This window comes from Eulemur rufifrons, chromosome 29 (assembly GCF_041146395.1).
Source record: "Eulemur rufifrons isolate Redbay chromosome 29, OSU_ERuf_1, whole genome shotgun sequence".
NCBI classification, from domain to species: Eukaryota; Metazoa; Chordata; class Mammalia; order Primates; family Lemuridae; genus Eulemur; species Eulemur rufifrons.
Window position 1 is genome coordinate 78,946,111 of NC_091011.1, and position 20,595 is coordinate 78,966,705.

General features: G+C 49.3%; 2 protein-coding genes across 2 annotated transcripts in view; one reads left to right on the forward strand and one right to left on the reverse strand.

The window, feature by feature from the left end:
• The window catches only part of SND1 (staphylococcal nuclease and tudor domain containing 1), a 423,230-nt gene that overhangs the window by 344,929 nt on the left and 57,706 nt on the right, over positions 1 to 20,595 (forward strand). The gene's annotated exons all lie outside the window — the stretch shown is intronic.
• LRRC4 (leucine rich repeat containing 4) lies at positions 8,917 to 13,299 on the reverse strand. The gene is made up of 2 exons (XM_069462224.1): positions 12,773 to 13,299; positions 8,917 to 12,588 (listed from the first exon to the last, which is right to left on the reverse strand). The coding sequence occupies exon 2, from the start codon at positions 12,486 to 12,488 to the stop codon at positions 10,527 to 10,529; it is 1,962 nt and encodes a 653-aa protein (XP_069318325.1). The 5' UTR covers positions 12,489 to 12,588; positions 12,773 to 13,299; the 3' UTR covers positions 8,917 to 10,526.

A 20,595-nucleotide genomic window follows, 5' to 3' on the forward strand; every position in this document is an offset into this window, starting at 1 on the left:
AACGGGGGAGAGGAAGCTTTGCTGCTTTACTCTGGCACCTGACAAGGGTTCTCTATCCAGCATTGGCATTGCCAGTAGGGAACTGCTGAAGTAGCACTCTAGAGAATCACCCGGGAGACCCCTCCATCTCCTGCCAAGCTAAACAAACCCTGCCCGGGCACTCTTCTGAATCACACCTCACTGCAGCTTAGTTCCTTCTTCCCCGGTACAGCACAGGGCACCGTCTTATGGGAAAGTCCTGGGTGTCAGCAAGAGAGGCATCTGAGGAGAAACAAATTGATGTAGGAAGGGGGAGTGCCGCTCAGTCATCTTTTAAGTAGAAAAGAAAAGGTCATCAGAGCCGTGTGGGGCTCAGGTTGGATTATTGTTGACTCTGCCTTGCTGCGACAAAGGAGCCAGCTCACTGGGTCCAGCCCTGGGCATTGCCAAGCCCATCCAGCTGCTGACAGCCCAGCACAAAGAAAACGCATGCTCTGTGTACACAGATGGGTTTGCATGTCAGCATGAGCCCATTTTTAGCCTTTGCCCAGGAAGGGCAGTTCACAACACAGTAATTTAATTAAATTTGCCTCCCTCTATGGCCCGTGTATCTGAAGAGGTTTGGGGGGAAATGAATCTGGCTGAGGAACATTACCCTGCCGCTCTGGCACTGCCCCAGAGCCAAGCCGCAGTACCATAAAGGGTCTCACCGTCCTGAATACGGCCCAGGGCATCTGTCTGCACTGCAGGCTCTCTAGCCAGGCTGCCTGCTGGCACATCTGGCAAGGCGGCCTCTGGAAGCAGTCCGTCTTCATCACGGGGAAGCCACTGGAGGCAAAATAAGGGGACTCCCTACCCCCTACTCTAGATCTGCTGGCAGCAACTTCAGCAGTAACTAGAGCCACAATGTTAGCTTTTACCACAGATCTCAGTGTATTTAGAATGGAGAAGGCAGAATGAGAAGACCCAACCCCCCACCCCCCACCCCCACCTGACACTGAAGCCTCGGTAACAGGCACAGCCCTGACTTCAGCATTGTTAGACCACATCCCGGTACTTCTGCCCTGGAAATGACTGACATTTAGGGACCTGAAATCGATTGCCCTGCTCTTGCTTCCAGTGAAGTTATTACCATGTTTCATATTTCAAATGTTCATCAGTTTTGTCCGTTATGCCTGAGCTTAACCCACACTGCACGCCCCAAAGACCTGCCCCCGCCTCCCAGCCAGCTGGTGCTTCTCTTGCGTTGAGTTCATCTGCTCATCTAGAGGCACCTAGCGAGGCTCTTCCTTTGTCTTGTCGTCACCCCCTTGTCCAGAGAATCTGCCCATGGCAGGTAATCCTTTCTAACCTCTCTCACTCAGCCTTTTCTGTCGTAGGTAAGCTGTAACCAAGCCTGCTAGAGAAGAGCATTCTCTTTGGTTATTTTTCTCTCTCCCCACCAAGAGCACATCCTCCTGGCTGGCTAATCTCTCCTGCGTAATGACAGCAGCACCTCTGAGAGAAAGGGAATTTCTCTGGCACAGTTCGTCTCAGCACCAGCATAACACAGGCTGTTGCTTAGGAGTGGGAATCATTAGAGTCAGGCCATTATTGGAGGGGACCGGTCTCTAGGGGAGCTAGCAGAAATTACTGCTCCTTAATAGATGGAAACTCATTTGCTTGAAGCCCCCGCCCTCCTCTTTATTTTTCTGCATTCCCCACCTCCCTTTGCTTCTCAGCTTTGAAGTTGAAAAGAGAGGTAACTCCACCCAATGCAAGACGGCAAATTTCTGCTAAATTAACTTGGTTAAAAGAGATCCTTGGCTGAAAGCGGCTGTTCTTTTAAAATGTTTCTATTGGGATTTCATTTGAAACAATCATGGAGACAAATTCTAATTAAATGTATGTGATAAAATTATGGCCAGGGCCACTCCAATTCCCAAGAGAGGGTTTGTTGAGATGTGAGGAAGAGGAGACAATTTACTAGCTTCTGGGACCCCTGTTTCAGAGTGGGCCCCTGAGTCAGCCTGGGCTATCTACACTTTCCCTCTGAGAGTCCCTCTGCTTACACAACACCAGGGAAGGCAAGGGAGGTGGAGTGGGACTCCAGACTTCTCTGCTTCTCCGGTAGTCTTCATGACCTTGAACAGACCACTAACGGCTTCTGTAAAGCTTTCCCTACATGGGGATAGATGTTCTTTACTTACTACCCTGCACTCTTATAGGGAGAAGGGGAAGCCTGCATAGGCAACAAATGCCCCTTTTGATTTATTAGCTCCTTGGCTGCAGTCAGAACCCACATGCCCTGGAACACTTGTGGTTGAAGAGAAAGGAAAAGGTGCCTTATTTCTCAGCTCTAGCTGTTCGAATGAAATCATGAGTGAGCACCATCTGTCCCAAAGCATTAAGCACAGATAAAGTGCTGGGGAGAAAGGCCTTCCCCTTTCTCCCCTCTCCTCCCCTCCTGGAAGGGAACTAAGGGATTGCACTGAATTGTAGACTCTAGGGACACTGATCACTTGGCCATTTCTGTAAACGGCGCCCTCTGGAGGTGACAGTCATGGTGGCCTTGCTGGTGCTCAGTGATACTGTTGGGGTGAGAAACAGAGATCGGAGATCTGGTTTCTGTATCAGCAGCTGTGTGATACTGGGCCAGTCACATCTCCCTGGGATTTATTTTTTCCATAAATAAAATGAGAGTTTCAGCTAGATTTTCTGAATTAACTTGGAAGTTCCCTTCACTGACTCCACATCCTGGAAGTTACAAGCCACGAACCCACATTCCATCTCAGTGTCCATTGCCGTCCCAAGGTCAGCCAGCCTTGTTAACACACCCATGATGTGAAGATGCTCCCTGACATGGTACCACTAGTCAGAGTAGATGTGGGCTCCGACAAGAAGGGGGAAGGGGGATTAAGGAAACGGACAGCTACCCAGCGGACACAATGGACTGAAACGGGAAGAGCACAGGATAGGGCAGTGCCTTATTCCCCTTGTGTCCATACTTCCCTGTGGCTTCAGAACATTTCTTCTGACACACATGCACACAGCATCCCCAGTGCTTGGAATCACTTCCCTCATGAGAGAAACAAAATGAAATGCAAACATGCTTTGAAACAGCCAGTCTTGTCCTGTCCTTCTGTGTCCCCTTTCATCATTTCTAATGGGAAAACTAGTCTTCCCTTTCCCTGGTTCCTTTAGCAGTCTCTTTCCTTAGGCTTTTCTTTTCCTCCCTCCTTTCTTATTCCAGACTCCCCCTCCCCAGCCTTAAAGAGATGAATTGGAAGAATATGCTGTCACGTCAGAAGGAAGCCATTGTCAGTTCACACAGGCAGACACTAATAGGATAAAGTATTATCCGACTTCCTTTAAGTCCAAAAATTAAGTCTTCTTGCAATAGTAATAGATTATAACTTATAACCACCGTGGCTGGCAGGCTGCAGGGACAGGCTGTTAGTATCTGTGGCCTCAGCTCCATTTCTGGGCCTATTGTGAGGGATGCACTGTGCTCTCCCCCAGCCACAGCTGCACAATCCAGGGAACTGGTACTTGGTTCCTGGCTGGAACTGCCTCCATGGAGAGCTGCCTATAATGCATTCAGTTCACCTACAGAGGGAGAAGCTATCTGAATGGTTTTAATGAACCTGGATGAGTGGGCAGGTGAAGGGAGGAAGCCAGGGCCTTGAAGACTGGGTAGGAATAGCCCGAGGCCAGGAAACCAAACTTTGCACAGGGAACAGTTAGTGCATGAAAGCTCTTCTCACTTATCCTTGCTGACTCATTGAGCAGGTAGAGTCCCTTACCTAGTGACTAAATCAGCACCAGCTTAGGGTGCAGGGAAAACAGGGTTGAGACCTTAAAGGAACTGTAAGAGAGACTACAGATTAAGGGAGTTGCCTTGAAGAGGAAATATGAGAACTGTTAGAAGGGAGAAAGCCATCATTCTTCAAAATGGAAGGATCAGACAGTACTTCCTAGGGCCTGTCATGGCAGATGAATGTACTCAAATGGGGATTATGGGAAAGAAAACCTGATATGATAATTAATTGAAGGGTGTTTTTTATTAGTGGAGACACAAGAAGATGGGTGGGTATAGAAGAAAAGTGAATCAAGGGCTATTGATTTGGCATTCTGTAACTGATCTAAACTTGAGTAGTTGCTCTAGTATTGTTCCTGGGTACACAGGATGAACGAACCTGAAGGGCTAAGTGCTACTTTGGTCCGTTTAGCCCCCACACCTGGCATTAGAGTAGCCTCTCACCTCAGTGCTTCCCTACTATAGGTTCAAAACTCTTCTTAATGGGATAAGCTAGAGAAGATCATGCCATCCTCCCAAATGCTAACTTCCTTTGACAAGACAGCTTCTCCCAGGGATATCCCCACAGGCCTAGGCCTAATCTCTCTGACTCACTGCAAGGGTCCATGTGCACTGAACTCATAGTCATAATTTTCACTGGAAAACACGATTTATATAACATTCTTCCTCTGGAATAATACTCTTTTTGTGGACAAACAGCAATCTGCAACCTCTTGTCTCTCCCATGACTATGCTTTAATAGAAATGAGGGAATGGGTTCAGAGCAGATCACTGAGGGAGCCTGTCAGAGTCAGGATTAGATTACAGCCCTTTTCCCCAAGCAGTGGACAGCCTCCAGGATAGGGAACAGCACTGTTGTGGGTAGGTGGTTTGGCCCAAGTACTGACAGCGAAGCTGGCATGTACCAGAGGATAAAACCTGTGATCATCCTAAAATCTAATTCTAGCCTCTCATTAGGAAATCAAAACGCATTCTTTCTTCACCTCTCTTGGAAAGTTGATCTCCCTGCTTTTCTTCTCCTCTGTTCCGTGACATGAATTTCCCCCATTCCTCCCCCATCCAGGGTCCAGCCAGCTTCTTGCTTGCTAAGACAGAAGAATCTCCCTGGCTTTCCTCCTTAACTGCATTGCAGACCCTTTGCCTGTGTATCTGCCACATAGCTCCAGTCTTCTCTCATTTGCTCAAATTATGGGGCTTTTTTTTTTCTGCCTTTCTTTTCTTCGAGCTCTCCAGTACCACTCTGTGCTACCTTCCTCCTCCTACCTGCCCTTCCCACTCCCAGTCCTGGCGCCACTCTGTGGTCAGGGAGGATTTTGTCATTGACCTTCTTAATAATACTGCTTTGACTGCACCCTGACAGAGAAGCAGGGGTAGGTGGAGAAGACTCTAGGAAGCTTGCCTTCTTGGTAAAAGCCCGCGGTTTCCTAGGTAGGTATTTCCTGTCCCAGCCTTCAGCTTGTGTGCCACTTCCGGCACCTTTACTTTCTTCTGTTTTGCCACAAGAAAAAGTAATCCATTCCTGGGCTAAGACAGTACCTTGGGCCAGCTGTAGTGCTGATTTAGGGATCAGAGCACAAGGCAGGGTTTTCCCGGGAAGAAAAGTATAATCGTATTTTTCACAGTGCTTAGGCTTATAGATTACTACTATCTCTAGTGGTATCCCTAGATAATCATCCTTCCTCTCTGGAGTAACTCAATAGGCATGTTCACTCTTGGGACATGTACACGGTTCAAGAATAGAGGGGGTGATAGGGACTTGTCTGTTGATCTGTACCTTTGCGTATACTGTCAAGTAACTACCAACTATATAGCATTTGCTATATGATGTAGGGCACTATTCTAAGAGTGATATATCTGTATGTGTGTGAGGTATATATAATTTCAACTCTCACAACAGCCTGTGAAATACTGAGATAGATACTAATATTGTCTCTACTTTACAGATGAAGAAACTGAGTATTTGCCCAAAGTCACACAGCTAGTAAGTGATAGAACTATGATTCAACCCAGGAAGACTGACTCAAGAGTCTATGCTTATAAGCACTACGCTATATTGCTCTGTGTGTGTATGTGTGTATATATATATTTCACTGATCTAGTTCCTAAAGCCCTTATCCCAGCTCCAAGAAGTAATTTACTTCATTTTAATTTAAAGCAAAGATGAAAACATTAATCCACTGCCCAAACTGTTCTTCCCCCTGCAGGGGAATAGGGTGCTTTCTGAATGGATGGAGACCAAGAGAGTTGCTTTGAGCCAAAAGCTGCCTTGCAGTTTAGCTGAGGCAGGATTTAGAAATGGCGTGAACAGTGCCTGCATTAGCCAGTGGCATGGAGTGCTGAGTGCCAGCAGAGGAGATAAAATCAGACATATGTTTGGATATAAATGTTCTGTCTCTCTCTCTCTCTCTCTCTCTCTTTTTCTTTTTAATTTTAAGACCCTGCTGCTTTGTTTCAGTGAAATGGTGGAGCCTTAATTGTGGGCTGTGGCCCCCTGAGGTAGAAGCCTGGAGGGAGCAAGGCCCACTGAGCCCTCTCTCACACTCTACCCATTGCCACTAAAGGAAGCCAGAGAGACCATGGACTCTGGACTCTGGCCGTCTTGCAGGGACTCTCTGTACATTGTTCCACCCAGCAAATTGCTGGCCTCAATACATGTAAAATGGCCATGATAAAGCTAATGTCTCTAGGCCTTAGAAACTAGCTGTCTACCTTTACCTTCATTGGTAATGGGATGCAGCCGTTACACTGAAGGGTGTTAAAAAGCCCTGGAGCAGATTATCGAAGTGACAGCTAAGCCTGGTACTTAAAGAGTTAGAGCTGGGGAGTGGAGACAGAGGAGCGGGGAGTTAAGGAGTCCCCAGTATTCTCACTGTTGAACCAATAAGCAGAAACCACTCCACTATGGAGAACAACTCTGGTAGGTGCTTGAAGACTTCTGTCAATCCTCCACTTTGCAAAGCTTCCAAGTTTGAGGTTGGGAGGAGGCCAAGCTACCTTTCCTACTGTAAACACTCCATCTTTACCTACTTTTCCCTCTCCACTGTAGCTGTCATCCTCTGTGGGACTCTGCAGTTTCTGTCTACCAGTGGGCCTATCAGGAAGCTGTTATGTACAATCCTGAGAATCCAACCCCTTAGTAAGCACATGTGGCCCTTGGGCCAGCTGTGGAGCCCCGGTGGTCAGAATTTTGGTCAGGCCTTCGAGGGCAGTGGAACCAGTTCTGAAGGAAATTGAACAGCTCTCAGAGGAAGAAAAGAACACAGAAATATCTGTAGGAAGGTCTCATTTTAACTGCATATTGGCAGGAAAAGAAATATGTTCTTGATAGCCAGTAACAGCCTGAGCACATTGACTTGCAAGTCAAGAGTTCTGGGTTTAGTCCCACCTCTTCCACTAACTAGTAGTGTGACCTTGGATATGTCTGTCGGTTTCTCTGAGGCTCAGTTTCCTTAACCATAAAATGTGAAGGGATTAGGCTAAATGATTTTTCACAGCCTTCAGTTCTATAATGAAAATTCTCTAACTCCATATATTCAGCAAGTCTACCTCTAATGTGTTGCTGTAACTACCCCTCTGAAGCGCTACCAACCCATGTTCCATTCCCAGGTAACAAACCTTGGCCAGGCCTAAGGATGAGTTACCAACAGAGCATTAATAGCTGCACTTTGGTCCTCAAGGGACTCCTCTCTGAAAAACTGTCCCAAGTGCCTGCTCCAAAGGAGGATATACCCAACATTATGGCAAAGGAAGCTTACTGCTCTGAAGGCTGAAACAGTGCCCAGATCAAAGGGTGAGCCCACGGGGGAAAGGAACTCCGTTGCAGCTCCACGGATAGTTACACCTGGAATCCATATTCTTAGTCTCCCCCGACTTCCGTTTAGAAACTACTTCTTCCACAGATTCTAAGATCTGAATATGCTCTTCCCCAGGACAAATGCATTTGTTCTTAGGACTCCTCCCCAGGATTGTTTGGGCCCATTTATCTACCTCTCCCCTCAGACCATTAGCCACGGACCTTTAGTGATTGCAGAGTTACTGCACAATTCCTTGTCTGCCCAAATAGCTGACCAAAAAAGGGGCAGGGGGATGTTAGGAAACTGGCTCCCCATCCTCTATTTCTGAAGCAGCAATATCCTCCACAGTGGTTTCTGAATGCATACTCAGGAAGCTGTTTCAAACAGCCCAAATTTAAAACAGTGCTTATGGCACTAGGAAAGGGAGTAATTTCTTGCTTTTTCAACTGGTCCTAGCCAAGTCCTACCCTTTGCTCTGCTGCAGTTTTCTTTTATTAGGGGTTTGGTGGTAAAGGAGAGGCAGAGGGAACGTATCTTTGGTGCCTAGAAACATGAGTGGCAGTTTGTGAGTGTGTGCCCATGCATATGTGCTGCCACAAACACTGATACCCAGAAATGATCTCTATACCCAAGAGGATTGAGAATTGGCCCTTTCTTAGCCAACTGCTGCAAAGTGCTGCCTGCCTCTCTTTCCCTCCTCAGTGCCAGGGAGTTCACACCCACTCAGTTCTGATTCTCCCTGCATTAGTATAAATAATAGTGCTGAAGAAACCCAGGGTCCCGGTTCATGCATCCTCCCTGGCCATCATTACTCCATAAGCATCAGGAGACAGAAACCCACCACCAAGACATGTTTGACTATTTAGCTCCCAGAGAACAGAAGCAACATTGCCTGTGGGAAATTTAAGCCAAACTGCATTATTGCAGACCTCTTAAATCCAGATCCCCCAGGGTCCTTGGATAGAGCTGGTGCTGCCTGACCAGCTTCTGCTGAGGTGGCATTTAACTTTTGGCCCATTCCCAGGAGCTGAGGCTGACCCATTTCCCCTGCTTTTCCAGGGCATAGGGAATCTGGTTGTACCCCCAACAAAGCCAGCGACTAACACACTTAGCTGATTGAAGGTGCACTAGAATTGGGGTGCTTTTATTTAAGCTAAGGAAAGGTTGTTGACAGCTTTAGCATTTTCCCATACTTTAAAAAAATGTAACACTTGTCTTCCCCCCCCATTGTACCTCTCCCCTCCCCTCCCCCCTTTTTTCTTTAAATAGAAATGATTTGGTTGATGCTCATAAGAATCTATAGGTTCAGGGTCTTATTCAATTTAACCCTTTGGGGACATTGAATTAAAAATTGAACAATATTTATTAAAATACAAAAATACACTTTTCTCACATTACAATCAGTGTTCTTTTGTTGGCAATCCCCCCCCATACCACCCCCTTTCAAATCTGAGCCCCTTATTTCCTTTTAAAGCTAAAATAATAACTGAAAGAAGTTACATCAATAAATGGACCAGAATAACACAGATCTCTGCCTTCCCCACCCTCGCCCACCCCTTCTCTTCCACCGCCTCCTGAGGTGGGCCTGGGAGAGGGAAGCTTCCCCCCAGTGCGCTCCATTCAACAGGACTCCATGCAGAACTCATTCACGTGTGCACGCGTGTCACTTGTAACTGTGGATCTCACATCTTTTTTGTGAACCATCCTGGTTGGGAAAGGGTTCATTACTTTAAATGAGCCTGTGCCCTTTTTGAAATTTCTCCTCTTTTCATGTTCTGCTTAACCCCATCACCATAACCAGTTGATATCAGCTGCAATAATCCCTAATGAATCAGCACTTAGAGTAGTCACCAAATCACAAGCATGAGAAAAGCTTCCACTCCCCCAAGCTCCCCATTCCCAGCCTCTCCTTGCTCTCCACCTTAAAACAAACAAAACCTTTTTTAAAAATTATAAAATGCCATCTACAATCATTTGTCAGATACCAGGAACAACAGGTGGACGTGGCACAATGCAAATTTATGGCCTCCTGTGAATACATTCTCTGCTTCTGTCCTCTCTTCCCAGCCCCCCTCCCCGTTGCCGCACCCCCTTCAGGGGCCTCCTCTTTCTCCTGGGAAACCCTGAATAGACACATGCCTTGCAGAGTGGGTTAAGCCCAACTGCAGGAATCTGGTGCAATGTGAAAGCATTACACTGAGAGCTACGCCAGCTCCCTTCTTCACTCCTTCCTGAAGCACTGTGTCAGGCAAGGCACATGCGTGTCCCAGTGCACAAACCCAGAGGACTTGTGCACATGGACAAAGACTCAGCCCCTATATAGGTTCATTTGAATTTTGGTGGTTTTCCTGTTTAAAATACATTGGCAAATCTATCTTCCCCTTGGCCTCTGAAAAAAAAACATTATTGCCTCTAACATTTGGCACAGTACAAATCCATGGTGCTTTTTTTTTTTTTGTATTTTTTTAAAATAAGATAAATCTGCAAAGACAGCTCTCAGCTTAAGAAAGATGTCTGTAGAAATGGGTATTCCTGTATCCTATGAAGCAGCTTCTAAAAAATGACAGATTCAGTCTATCCCTCCTACCCCCTCAGCAGCCCACACCCTATCTCTTTAGGGATGTTTGTTGTTTTAGTTTGTTTTATCTTAGCAGTTTCAACCTTATAACAGAAATCCCTTCCGGCAGCATGGCAAGTTGACTTGTGGCTTGTTCCCCACAACATTCCCAAGATTTCCCCTCCCCCTCCCCCTTTAAATAGAACTTACAAGTTAGAAAATAGTTTTGTTTTGATTTTTTGTTTTTAAATTTTAATATAATCTGTTTTTTTACCAGCCCATAGATTTAATATATAAGCATATACAAGAAAAAGTCTCTCCCCACTCTGTACAAAAGTTGCTGTCTCTTTTTTTTTGTGCATTCTATTGCATTTATAAGTTTTTGGGGGGAGGGGGGTCATATTTGAGTTTCCTGTACCTTGTCCTTGGTATGGGTCTGAATTATATAAGGTTCAGAGATAGTGGTGACTGTGGGGTGCAGAGAGTTCCCCAGGCTGTTTTCTGTCCAGTGGGCCCCGTGTGCTGGTTTGTAGGTGTTGTAGTTAATATGGTCATGAATTGTGGGCAGCACTACTGCCCCCTCACCTGATACACCGGATGGAGCTGCTGTTGCTGCTGCAGATGCTGCCGCTGGGATGTCTTCATCCACCTGGATAATCTCAACTGTCCGGGCGGCTGTGACTGTACTCCGCTGCTGGTGCCGCTTACGAAGTTTATAGAAGACAATCAACATGGCGGCAGCTAGCAGAGTCACTGCCACAAAGCAGCCAATGATGATCTTGGTGGTCTTCATGACTTCATCCAGGCTGGTCTGCATCTTGTCAGTGGTGTCTGTCGCGGGTACTGCCACCTGCTTGGGCACACCGGTGGTCTGAATGAGCACCGTGGTAGAGGTGGTATATGCCGGCTGGTAACCAGTGGACGTGGTAGGAACAGGCTTGTACTTTCGAGTTGTGTCCTCAGGCGAGATCTCTGTGGTCTCCACTGTTACCGTGGTGAAGAAGCTGTAGTTGGAGGTGTTTAGCTCAGCCGTGCTCACATTGAGATAGGCCGAGGCATTGGAGTTGCCTGCCACATTGGTCACCATGCATGTGTATACCCCAGTGTCTGAGAGCAGCACATGGGAAAAGTTCAAGGTGCCGTCGTTGAGGACAGAGATCCGTGGATGGCGGGAAGCGTGGCTGAGCACTGTCCCATTGGGCAGCAACCACTTCACAGAGGACATGGGGGGAGTCCGACACTTAAGTTCCGCCATCCGACCCTCAGAAATATTGAGGTCTCGAGGTGCATCCATGATGAAGGGGGCAGAGCACTGGAAGGAGGTCTGGTCCACCTCCACCAGATAGCGGCCTCGCATGTGCATGGGAGCATGACAGCGGCCACAGCAGGTGGAATTGGTGGGTATGTACTCCCGAAGCCACCAGGCTAGCCACAGAATGTCACAATCACAGTTCCAAGGATTGTGGTGTAGGTGCAACTCCACCAGGTACCTCAATGGGGTAAAGAGGTCATGGGGCAAAGAAGAGAGATTATTGTGGGCCAAATTGAGTTCCACAAGTGAGGCCAGCCCATCAAAAGCATTCCGCTCAATCAGGCTGACCTGTGAGTTCATGACCCACAGCTTCTTGAGGGAGCTTAGGCCATGGAAAGAGCCAGGCCTGATCTCAGGGAAGTGGTTCCCTGACATCTCCAGCTCCTCCAGCCCCACCAGGGGGGTGAGATTGGGCATATCTTTAATGTTGCACATGCCCAAGTTCAGGTACTTGAGGTTGAACAGCCCCTCAAAGGCCCCCTCAGAGATATACTCCAGCTTCTTAAGCTCCCCCAAGTCCAGGCGCATAAGGGAGGGCACTCGGTTGAAGGCGTAAGAAGGGATGCTTTCTATGGGGTTGTTGCGAAGCCAGAGCTCCCGCAGCTTGGACAGGTACTCAAAGGCCCCACTGGGGATGACTGTCAGCCAGTTGTCAAACAGCTCCAGGGTGTTGAGGCTGGCCAGGCCATTGAAAGCCCCCACCTCTATCTGTCGGATGGAGTTCCTGCCCAGCTGCAGGACCTCCAGGTGGTGGAGGTGTCGGAAGGTGTCGGCCTGGATCATCTGGATGTTGTTTTCCATGAGGTTGAGGTACCGGGTGTTGGAGGGAATACCCTGTGGGACCTCCGAGAGGCCCCGGCGGGTGCACACCACCTTGCTGAACTGGTTACTGCACGAGCAGACGGAGGGGCAGTTCTGGGGCCCGGCTGAGGCGGCAGCAGCGATGGCTGCACACAGAATCCACACTTGCGCTGTGAGGTAGACTACCGGGAGCAGGATGGCATTCCAGGTGTGGTGGTGCACAGTTACCTGCCACAAGAGCTTCATGGTGTGGCACGTTCATAATTCACCATCGCCTGGGATTTTGGCTCGGAAAGGAGAACCAGCCCTACCCCGGCTTAAGTGAGCTAGGAGCTCCTCTTTCCATCTGGAGAAGGAGGTGGGGAGGGGGCGATTAGAGAGACGGAGCAGATCGGCCGAAAAAAAAAAAAGCCTGCCAAACTAAAGAGCGGCCCCTCATCTCCCAGCACCCCCCTCAAGGCAAGCCCTCCGAAAGCTACGACTTTCTCACCCACACTGCAACCATCCCCACCCAATTCGCTGTCACCTACCTTGGAAGGAAGGCAGGAAAGAACTGGCGTGGTGTCCTTAAGCTTTCTCCACGGGAGCTGGGCACCTCGATCCCATTCTGACTTCTTAGTTTTAATTAACAAAAGGGGGAAGAAGTGGGGGGTGGGGAGGGCAGAGGGGAGGGGAGGGGAGGGGAGGGGTGGGGGAGACAAAATGGCTTCTAGTAAATCCGGAGCAGGAGACGGCGAAGCCGCGGAGTTGAGGCGCGCCAGGGAGAGCCAAGGCCCGGCCGGCTATGCAGGTGCATGCCCCCCCCTCCGCCCGAGGAGCGGCGCCACCAGCGCTTCCCTGCTTTGTCCTTGGACCCTGGCACCGGCTCGCTCCAGCCACGGGGGAAGGCGCTTCATTGCCAAAGTGTGCCTCCGGCGCCCCCAGCCCACTCCCTGGGCCCCGCCGGAGTGGGGTGCGGGGGCGCCCCGAAGCCGCCCAGGCCGCGCTCGCTCGCTCGGTGCTGCGCTCTCCTCTCCCGGCGTCGGCCGCTCCGGGCCGGCGGCAGCTGATTGCAGTCGTGTGCTCGCGGGGCTGCGAGAGTTAAGAGGAGGTGTTCGCGGGGCCTTCGCCCTCCCCAGACACACACCCCCTTTCTCCTGGCCTCTTCTCGGAAGGGTTAAAAAGGCAAAAACTGGGTTTAGTTCTCCAGTCCGCCGTCTGCTGGTTCGAGGAGCGGTAATCCGTCCAGCCCCCTGAGGGTCCGCGGCGTGGTGGCTGCGCCGGGACCAGGTCCGCTAGCCGGAGGAGCGCGCAGTGCCAGCGGTCGCGCCTGCACCGCAGGCCCCTTCAGGGAGTCCGGGGGCGGGCGCGGGTCCGGCGGCGGCGGCGGCGGCGGCGGCGGCGGCCGCAGCCCCCGGCGGCGCGCAACCACCCGTCTCCGCCCGCCGCTGCCCGGCCCCCGGCGCGCCGCCGGCTCCGGCTTTGTGCGGAGCGAGCGAGTTCGCGGCTTTGGCTCCTGGCACCTTCAGTGGCTGCGCTGCCCGCGGACTGCTGCAGCGGCGTGAGCAGCGGGGGTCGCGGCTGCAGGAAACGCTCCGGAGCCCGGGAACATGGTCCCTGCTGGCTAGTGGCGGCGGCAGCAGCGGGGCCCTTGCGCTCCGCGCCCACCGTCTCCTCCTCGCGCCGGGCTCGCGATGTTGCAGGCAGCAGCCACGCAGACTGCTCTCTCATCCTTTTGTCCTTCAGTCTGAACGTGAATGTACTGCTGACGCATACTGTTCTGGGGAGATTAGCGTGATGCAGTGCTCTTATGTATTAACACAGCTCCCCCTCCGCCGCCTGCCCTCGAGGGGTTAACGCCAGCGCCTTCCAGCGCTGCGCCGGCCCGCGCCCGCCGCGCAGCCCCGCGCCTCCGTCCGCCCGTCCGCCTCCCTTCCTCCTTCCTCCTTCCTCCTCCTTCCTTCCTCCCTCTCTCCCCCACCCCCCTCCCCCCTCCCCGGCCGCTTCCTCCCCGCCCCCTCGAGACGAGGGGAGCGGGCCCGGGCGAGCAAGCTGGAGTGAGCGTCAAGTGAGGGGCCGCGCGCAAGTCGCAGGCGTTCGCAGCTATTTTGGTCCGGTCGGAGGGAGCCGCCGGGTGGCCGCTGATAGGCTGGAGCGAGCACGGCGCTGCCGCAGGAGAGGCCGCGCCGGCCCCCGCCCTCGGCCCGCACCCAGTTGCCCGGCACCCTCTGGCCCTGGGGAGGTGGGCTCAGGGGCCGGCGGGCCGGAGGCGCGGCGTTCCGCGGCGGGGCTGCTGCAGTTGGTCGGCCTCCCGCCCGGACCGCGTCATCCTCACCCCCACCGAATGCTGACGGGGCGCCTCACCGCACCGCCCGGGCAGCGGACTCGTACTGGGAGTTCGTAGCTGCATGGTGGGGGCTCGGGGGCGGGCGCCGGGGCTGTTTGGAGCCGGAGGACCGGGAATGGGGCTTCGCTGCTGTACTGATGCCTGCCCTGCCTGCCCCGTCCCTTGCTCGTTTTCTTGCCCCTCCTGGGCTCTTCCTAGGGCTGTAAATGATAGTTTCCTTAACGGGGGTTGCGGGGGCGGGAAACAGTGCAAGGAAAGACCAAGTGCGAGGAGCGTGGGGGAATGACAACCTGGGACAAGATCGAGGCCGGTAGGAAGGATTGAAGTGAACTCCCAGAACCCACAGCACGACCCGTTCATTCATGGAGCTACAGCGGTGGTTTCTCGCTCTTTTCAGCCCTGCGTTGCCTCTTGCCTCTCCCCTGTCCCCTGCACCCGGAGAATGATGGCGGGGGAGGGGGATAAGCCGCTTGCTCTGTGAGCTTCACCAGCCCCTCTCTTACTGGGACTTCCTGAGAAGACTGAAGTAGCAGCCCAGGGTAGCAGTTTACTGGAAAGGAAGTTCTTCCTCCTATTTCTGATTAAAGAAGACCCCGGAGCATTTGACAGACTAGTGGAGAATAGGACCAAGTAAGCCTTTTGCAACCCCAGAAAAAGACTGCCCCTTTCTCTGCCGAGTGGGGGTGAGACAATCTGTGTCTAAGCCCTGAGAAGCAGGTCCAGTAGAATATGGCATGATTTAACATCCCTTCCTTGTAGGAACTGCCTCCAGACTCCTCACTCCCCGCCCCTTCCTTGTGTGATTTCTGACAAGCTCACTTGTTAAACCCTCATCACCTGCACGTGGGCTGTTACCTGAGAACAAGGAGAGGTCCTGGATTTCTCAGCTCTCTAGATTCCAACACACCCATATCTCAGTAGTGTCTGTTGGCTAGTAACCTGAACCTCCTTAAATATACCATGGAATTCCTGAAGTCCTGGAAACAGTTCCTTTGTAGTAGGCAAGTTGGATTCCCCATTCTTTACCAAGACCTTTCAATTTGCATTTGTGGTCACCTTATAACATTAATAGTTAATATTTATTGAACTCTTACTCTGTGTGTACCACTGTTAATCTTCCCAGCAACCCTGTTATCTGTTTTATATGGGTCAGATATGTTGCCTAGGGTCACTAGTAAAGTGTTAGTGGATTTGAACTCTGGCAGACCAGATGTCAAAGAACTTGGATATGAAAATGATTTTCCAAAAGAATTCTCCCAGTGGGATGAGAACTCAGGTTTCATTCATCTACTTCATGAGTCATTTATTGGGATATTTATCTACTATGTGCTGTCCACCATACTAAAAGAACTTAGATCTTCTTGTTCAATCTTTACCCAGTGAAGTAATTGCCACACTTGTCTCCATTTTACAGATGAAGGCACTTAGTTCAGGCAGGCAAATAACTTAAAGTTCATACACTGGAAAAGTGACAGAGCCAGTCCTTCAGTCCAGTCTCCAAGCCCTGAGTCCACTGTGTCCATTCTGCATAGAGTAATGAGTGGAGGCAAGGGGGGAGGGAAGACTGTATGAGAGTTCAGTGCAATGTCTGGGAAATAGGATAAGGGATGGACAGGGGCTGAGAAAATGAACTTGTTTCACTCACGATGTCTAATCAAGAAAAAGAATGAGACAAAAATGGAGGCAAGTCAAACTCCAACACTGGAGTTTTATCTGGGCTCTGTCAAGCTTTCTTGACTAAAGTCTCATCTACATATTCTCAGCTTCAAACAGAACACTACTTACAGACCCAGGAAATATAAACCTAGACTGACTAGGATATATGGAGGATAATCAGAAACTTTCTGGTGAAAGGTGCTGCTCCTTGTCACAGTGGGCACCAACCTAATAGTGGTCTAGTACCTGAGGAGACCCCTGGCCAGGGTCAGAATGTCATATTAGCATGTAGCTGTCCCTCCCTCCCGCATGCAAAAGAAGGGCTCTGCCTGGGCTGGTTTCCTGCCCTTGTAGACAAACTTAGACCAAATGTGTTCAGCTCCACGCTCAACAAATGAAAGCTGCTGCCCCCACCCTGTGGAGGTAGATGGGAGGGTGGGCTGACTGGGATCAGATCAGTACTTAGTAATGAGGTTGTCTCACAGTAAGTATTTGACTGTTGTTGGTCAGGGTGAATATGCCGGAGCTTTATGGAGCTCTGCATGGCCCTGCTTTGCCCTCTGTAGGCCAGCTGGGCAAGGAAAGCACCATCAAACCTAGGGACTGGGCTGCAGCGAGGCTGTGGGGCCATTGTAGCACACAGCCCTTCTGAACTGAAAGTGGGGCTGCAGCTTCTCATCTTGGTACCCCAAGTACCATCTGGAAGTGGTCTGTTCCTTGATTTGGAGTGATGCCACCAAGGAATAAGGGAGGAAGGCAACTTAAACCTTAAGAGAAAGAGAAGGAAAAACGCTGGATTGGGTGTTTTTTTTTTTTTTGGGGGGGGGGTGTTTTGGGTTGTTTGTTTGTTTGTTTGAGACAAGAGACTCGCTCTGTCACCTGGACTAGAGTGCCGTGACATCAGCCTAGCTCACAGCAACCGAAAACTCCTGGGCTCAAGTGATAACTCCTGTCTCAGCCACTCGAGTAGCTGGGATTATAGGCGAGTACCACCCGGCTAATTTTTTCTATTTTTAGTAGAGACGGGGCCTCGCTCTTGCTCAGGCTGGTCTCGAACTCCTGACCTCAAGCTATCCTCCCACCTTGGCCTCCCAGAGTGGTAAGATTACAGGCATGAGCCACCATGCCCAGCTGAGAATGTTTTCACTTGCAGTTTCACACAGAGAGACTGTAAAGCCAGAGTGAGCTAAAGAAGCCAGCAGTGATTGGGCAAGGCCTGTGTCAGGAGTTTGGTATTAAAGAATGGGCCCTGCCCTAAGATTGGAACACCTGAGTTCAACTCCCCTTTCTGCCACTGATTAGACATGTGACAAATCTTAAAATAGCTCTAAACCTCAGTTTCTTCATTTATAAAGTCAAGGAAATGGACCAGAAACTTTCTTGCAACTCTCTTAGTCCATGATTCCTACCACTTCTCAGATATGTAACTCTGTGTAGAAGGTTGATCCTTTGGGATTGTAGCCAAGTCTTGGAAATGGGCCACAAAGTTGAGGAGAGGATGCTTCCCTCAGTTTAATCTAGAGATCCACTGTGCCAGAGCAGAGCAGATCAGACTATGTTCTCCCAGCTACTAAAAAGGCTCATAGATCACAGAATGTTAAAGCTAAAAAGACCTTGGAGATTATCCGGATTTAACCTCTCATTTTACAGATGTCACTAATGAAGCTCAGATAGATGCAATGACTTATGTAAAGCCATGTGACTAATTAGTATCAGAGTCTGTCTTTTCCGAGCTCAGTCTCTCAGTCAAGATGACAATGTATAGTTAATTGGCATTTAAACCTGAGACTTGAAGATACTTCCAAATGTCTGTCCTCTGTGGTCTTGTAAGTGCTACTATACTTTGCTAGATTGGGATAAAGATGGGTCTTCAATAGAGCCTATCTGCCATTTCAAGTGACTTTGGGCCCCTAATAGAAAGTGACAGAAATAGTCATCTAGAGGACTCAGGACTGCTCCACCCTGCCAGGATTACTGGGCTCCTGGTAAAGACCAGAGCTAGACCACTCCCCAACCTGACATGCATCCCTGAGGCATTTTCCTGAGCAGCCACTAGATGTCCATAATGCCTCGCAGGGTGTGCCGGGAATCAGCAGTCCCAGGGGTACCATTTTGCCTCCAATAGACTTTTGGGCCCCTTTAAGCTAGGTCTGTCAGTGGGAGGAACAGAACAAGTGCAAAGACAAAAAAGGAATTTGAGACACAAGAAAGAAAAAAATAGTATGGAAATTGGCACAAAAGGAAGGAAACATATCTATTGATTGGTAAACTAGTAATGACAAAACAGTAGTAGAAATCATCTGCATAGAAATAGTCACCTCTTTCTTCCCAAGGTAATGTACACCTTTTGTGTGTATATGCCTATGTGTGTATCTCTCTCACCTCCACCCATGTGTGCAGATACCTCTCAGGGCCACCTAGTCCTGAACTTTCTGTTTAATAGATAAAGTCAGAATTGCAAAAAGAAGTTTATTTTTCTTGCCTGTGGTCCCATAGTGAGCCCGGCTGTACCATTACTACCCACAGTCATGAAGGGAATGGATTTTATTCCTCGAGCCCACGGATTCAGGGCAAGGCAGCTGTTCTAGAGTTACCCACTCTTCTCAGTGTGCTCAGACTCCATAGTTCTTTTCCCCCAAGGACTCACCTCTTTAAGGAAATCAGAAGGGAGTGGACAAAAAAAAAACACTCTCCCTCAAGAGCAATTTTTAAAAATCTAGACTAAGAAAAAACAAGATACTTAAAATGAATGGCAAAGAACTATAATATGGAAGGAAACTTTCCCTGTCTTCTGAGGTTAGTTTTGGTGCTTGATTTCTTTAAGGGCTTCCAGGCTTGATGGATAGGGAAAAACCCCCAACTACCCCACTGCCGTCTCTTTGGGAATAGTTAGTTTGGTACCCTTTCTAGCCACAATCACCTGCATGTTCGAACAGACGAGAGAGGTCCAGCCAGGAGCCTTGAGAATGCACCTTTGGAGGTGCACTGGCCCGTTCCAGGCCCTTGTGGTTTATCCTCTCTAATTGCCTGTGTATAGCAGTAATAATAATGATTTTCATAGCAATCTTTACTGCAGTATTGGTGGGTACTTGGCACTGGGTTAAGTTCCACATATTTAATCCTCACAACAGTTCTGTGAAGTGGGTAGCATTAGATTTCCCCATTTTGCAGATGAACTTAAGAAGCTTTTTCAGCATCACAGAACTAATGAGTGACTGAATTGGTTTCTTGAGGCTGCCGTAACAAATCACGACATAGTTGGTGATTTAAAGCACAGAAATTTATTCTCTCACGGTTCTAGAGGTTAGAAGCTCAGAATGTGGCAAGGCCGTGCTCCCTCCACAGGCCTTCAGGGAGAATCATTCCTTGCCTCTTGCTCCTTCTAGTTCCTGGTGGCTGTCAGCATTCCTTGATTTGTAGCTGTGTCACTTCAGTCTCTGCCTCCGTGGTCACATTGCCGCCTCCTCTCTGTCTGCCTCTCTCCTTTTAATGACTTATGAGGACACTTGTCATTGAATTTAGGGCCCACCTGGATAATCTAGAATGATCTCTTCATCTCAAGATCCTTAGTTATGTCTACAAAGACACTTTTTCCAAATAGAGTAACAGTCACAGGTTCTGGAGATCAGGGCATGGCACCTGTCTCTCTGGGACTCATTCAAGCCTCTGCATTGATGGAGCCAGCTTTTAAATTAATCTCCATCCAGAGCCCAATTTTAGACCACTCTGATGTTGTGATGTGCCATTTAAGAGAGAGGGTGCATCTGACAACCAGCAGATGACTCTTCCACACACCTGTGCTTGTGAGGCATTGAGGAGCCACACATGAGCTGTACAGCTGTGGGTCTTCCCACTGGGAAGGGAGAGGGTCTGTCAATCAGGAAACATCACATGAGCTGAGAGAAGGGGGCAGGCCGATAAGGACAAGCTCTTCCAAGAGAAATCCGCCTTTTATTTTCTTTCTGTTTCTTTCAAATTTCATTTCTTAATGATTTTCTCTTTCTTTACATAGTCTTTAGATTTTATCCTATAGATCTTGGAACACTGAGCATTTACCAGCAACACTAAAAGTACCTCATTGGCATTGCTACAAAATTTGGCTCAACTATCCTAGAGACGTTGATCTTCATGTTCACTGGAGATTAAAGGAGAGCTGGCAGGTATAGATGTGGAACTGAGAGTTATGAATAAAATGGCTTTTCAAGTATCTCAAACATAAATTTGATTGTTAATCGTGCCTATAATTACCATTAGCCTTTTCACAAAAGCATGCACAATGTGTATTTAAATTTATTCATATTTTGGTTGAGGGAAGCCCAAACATTTTTTACCCCAAATTGACTTCTACAAAATTTGTTACATGAGAGAGAG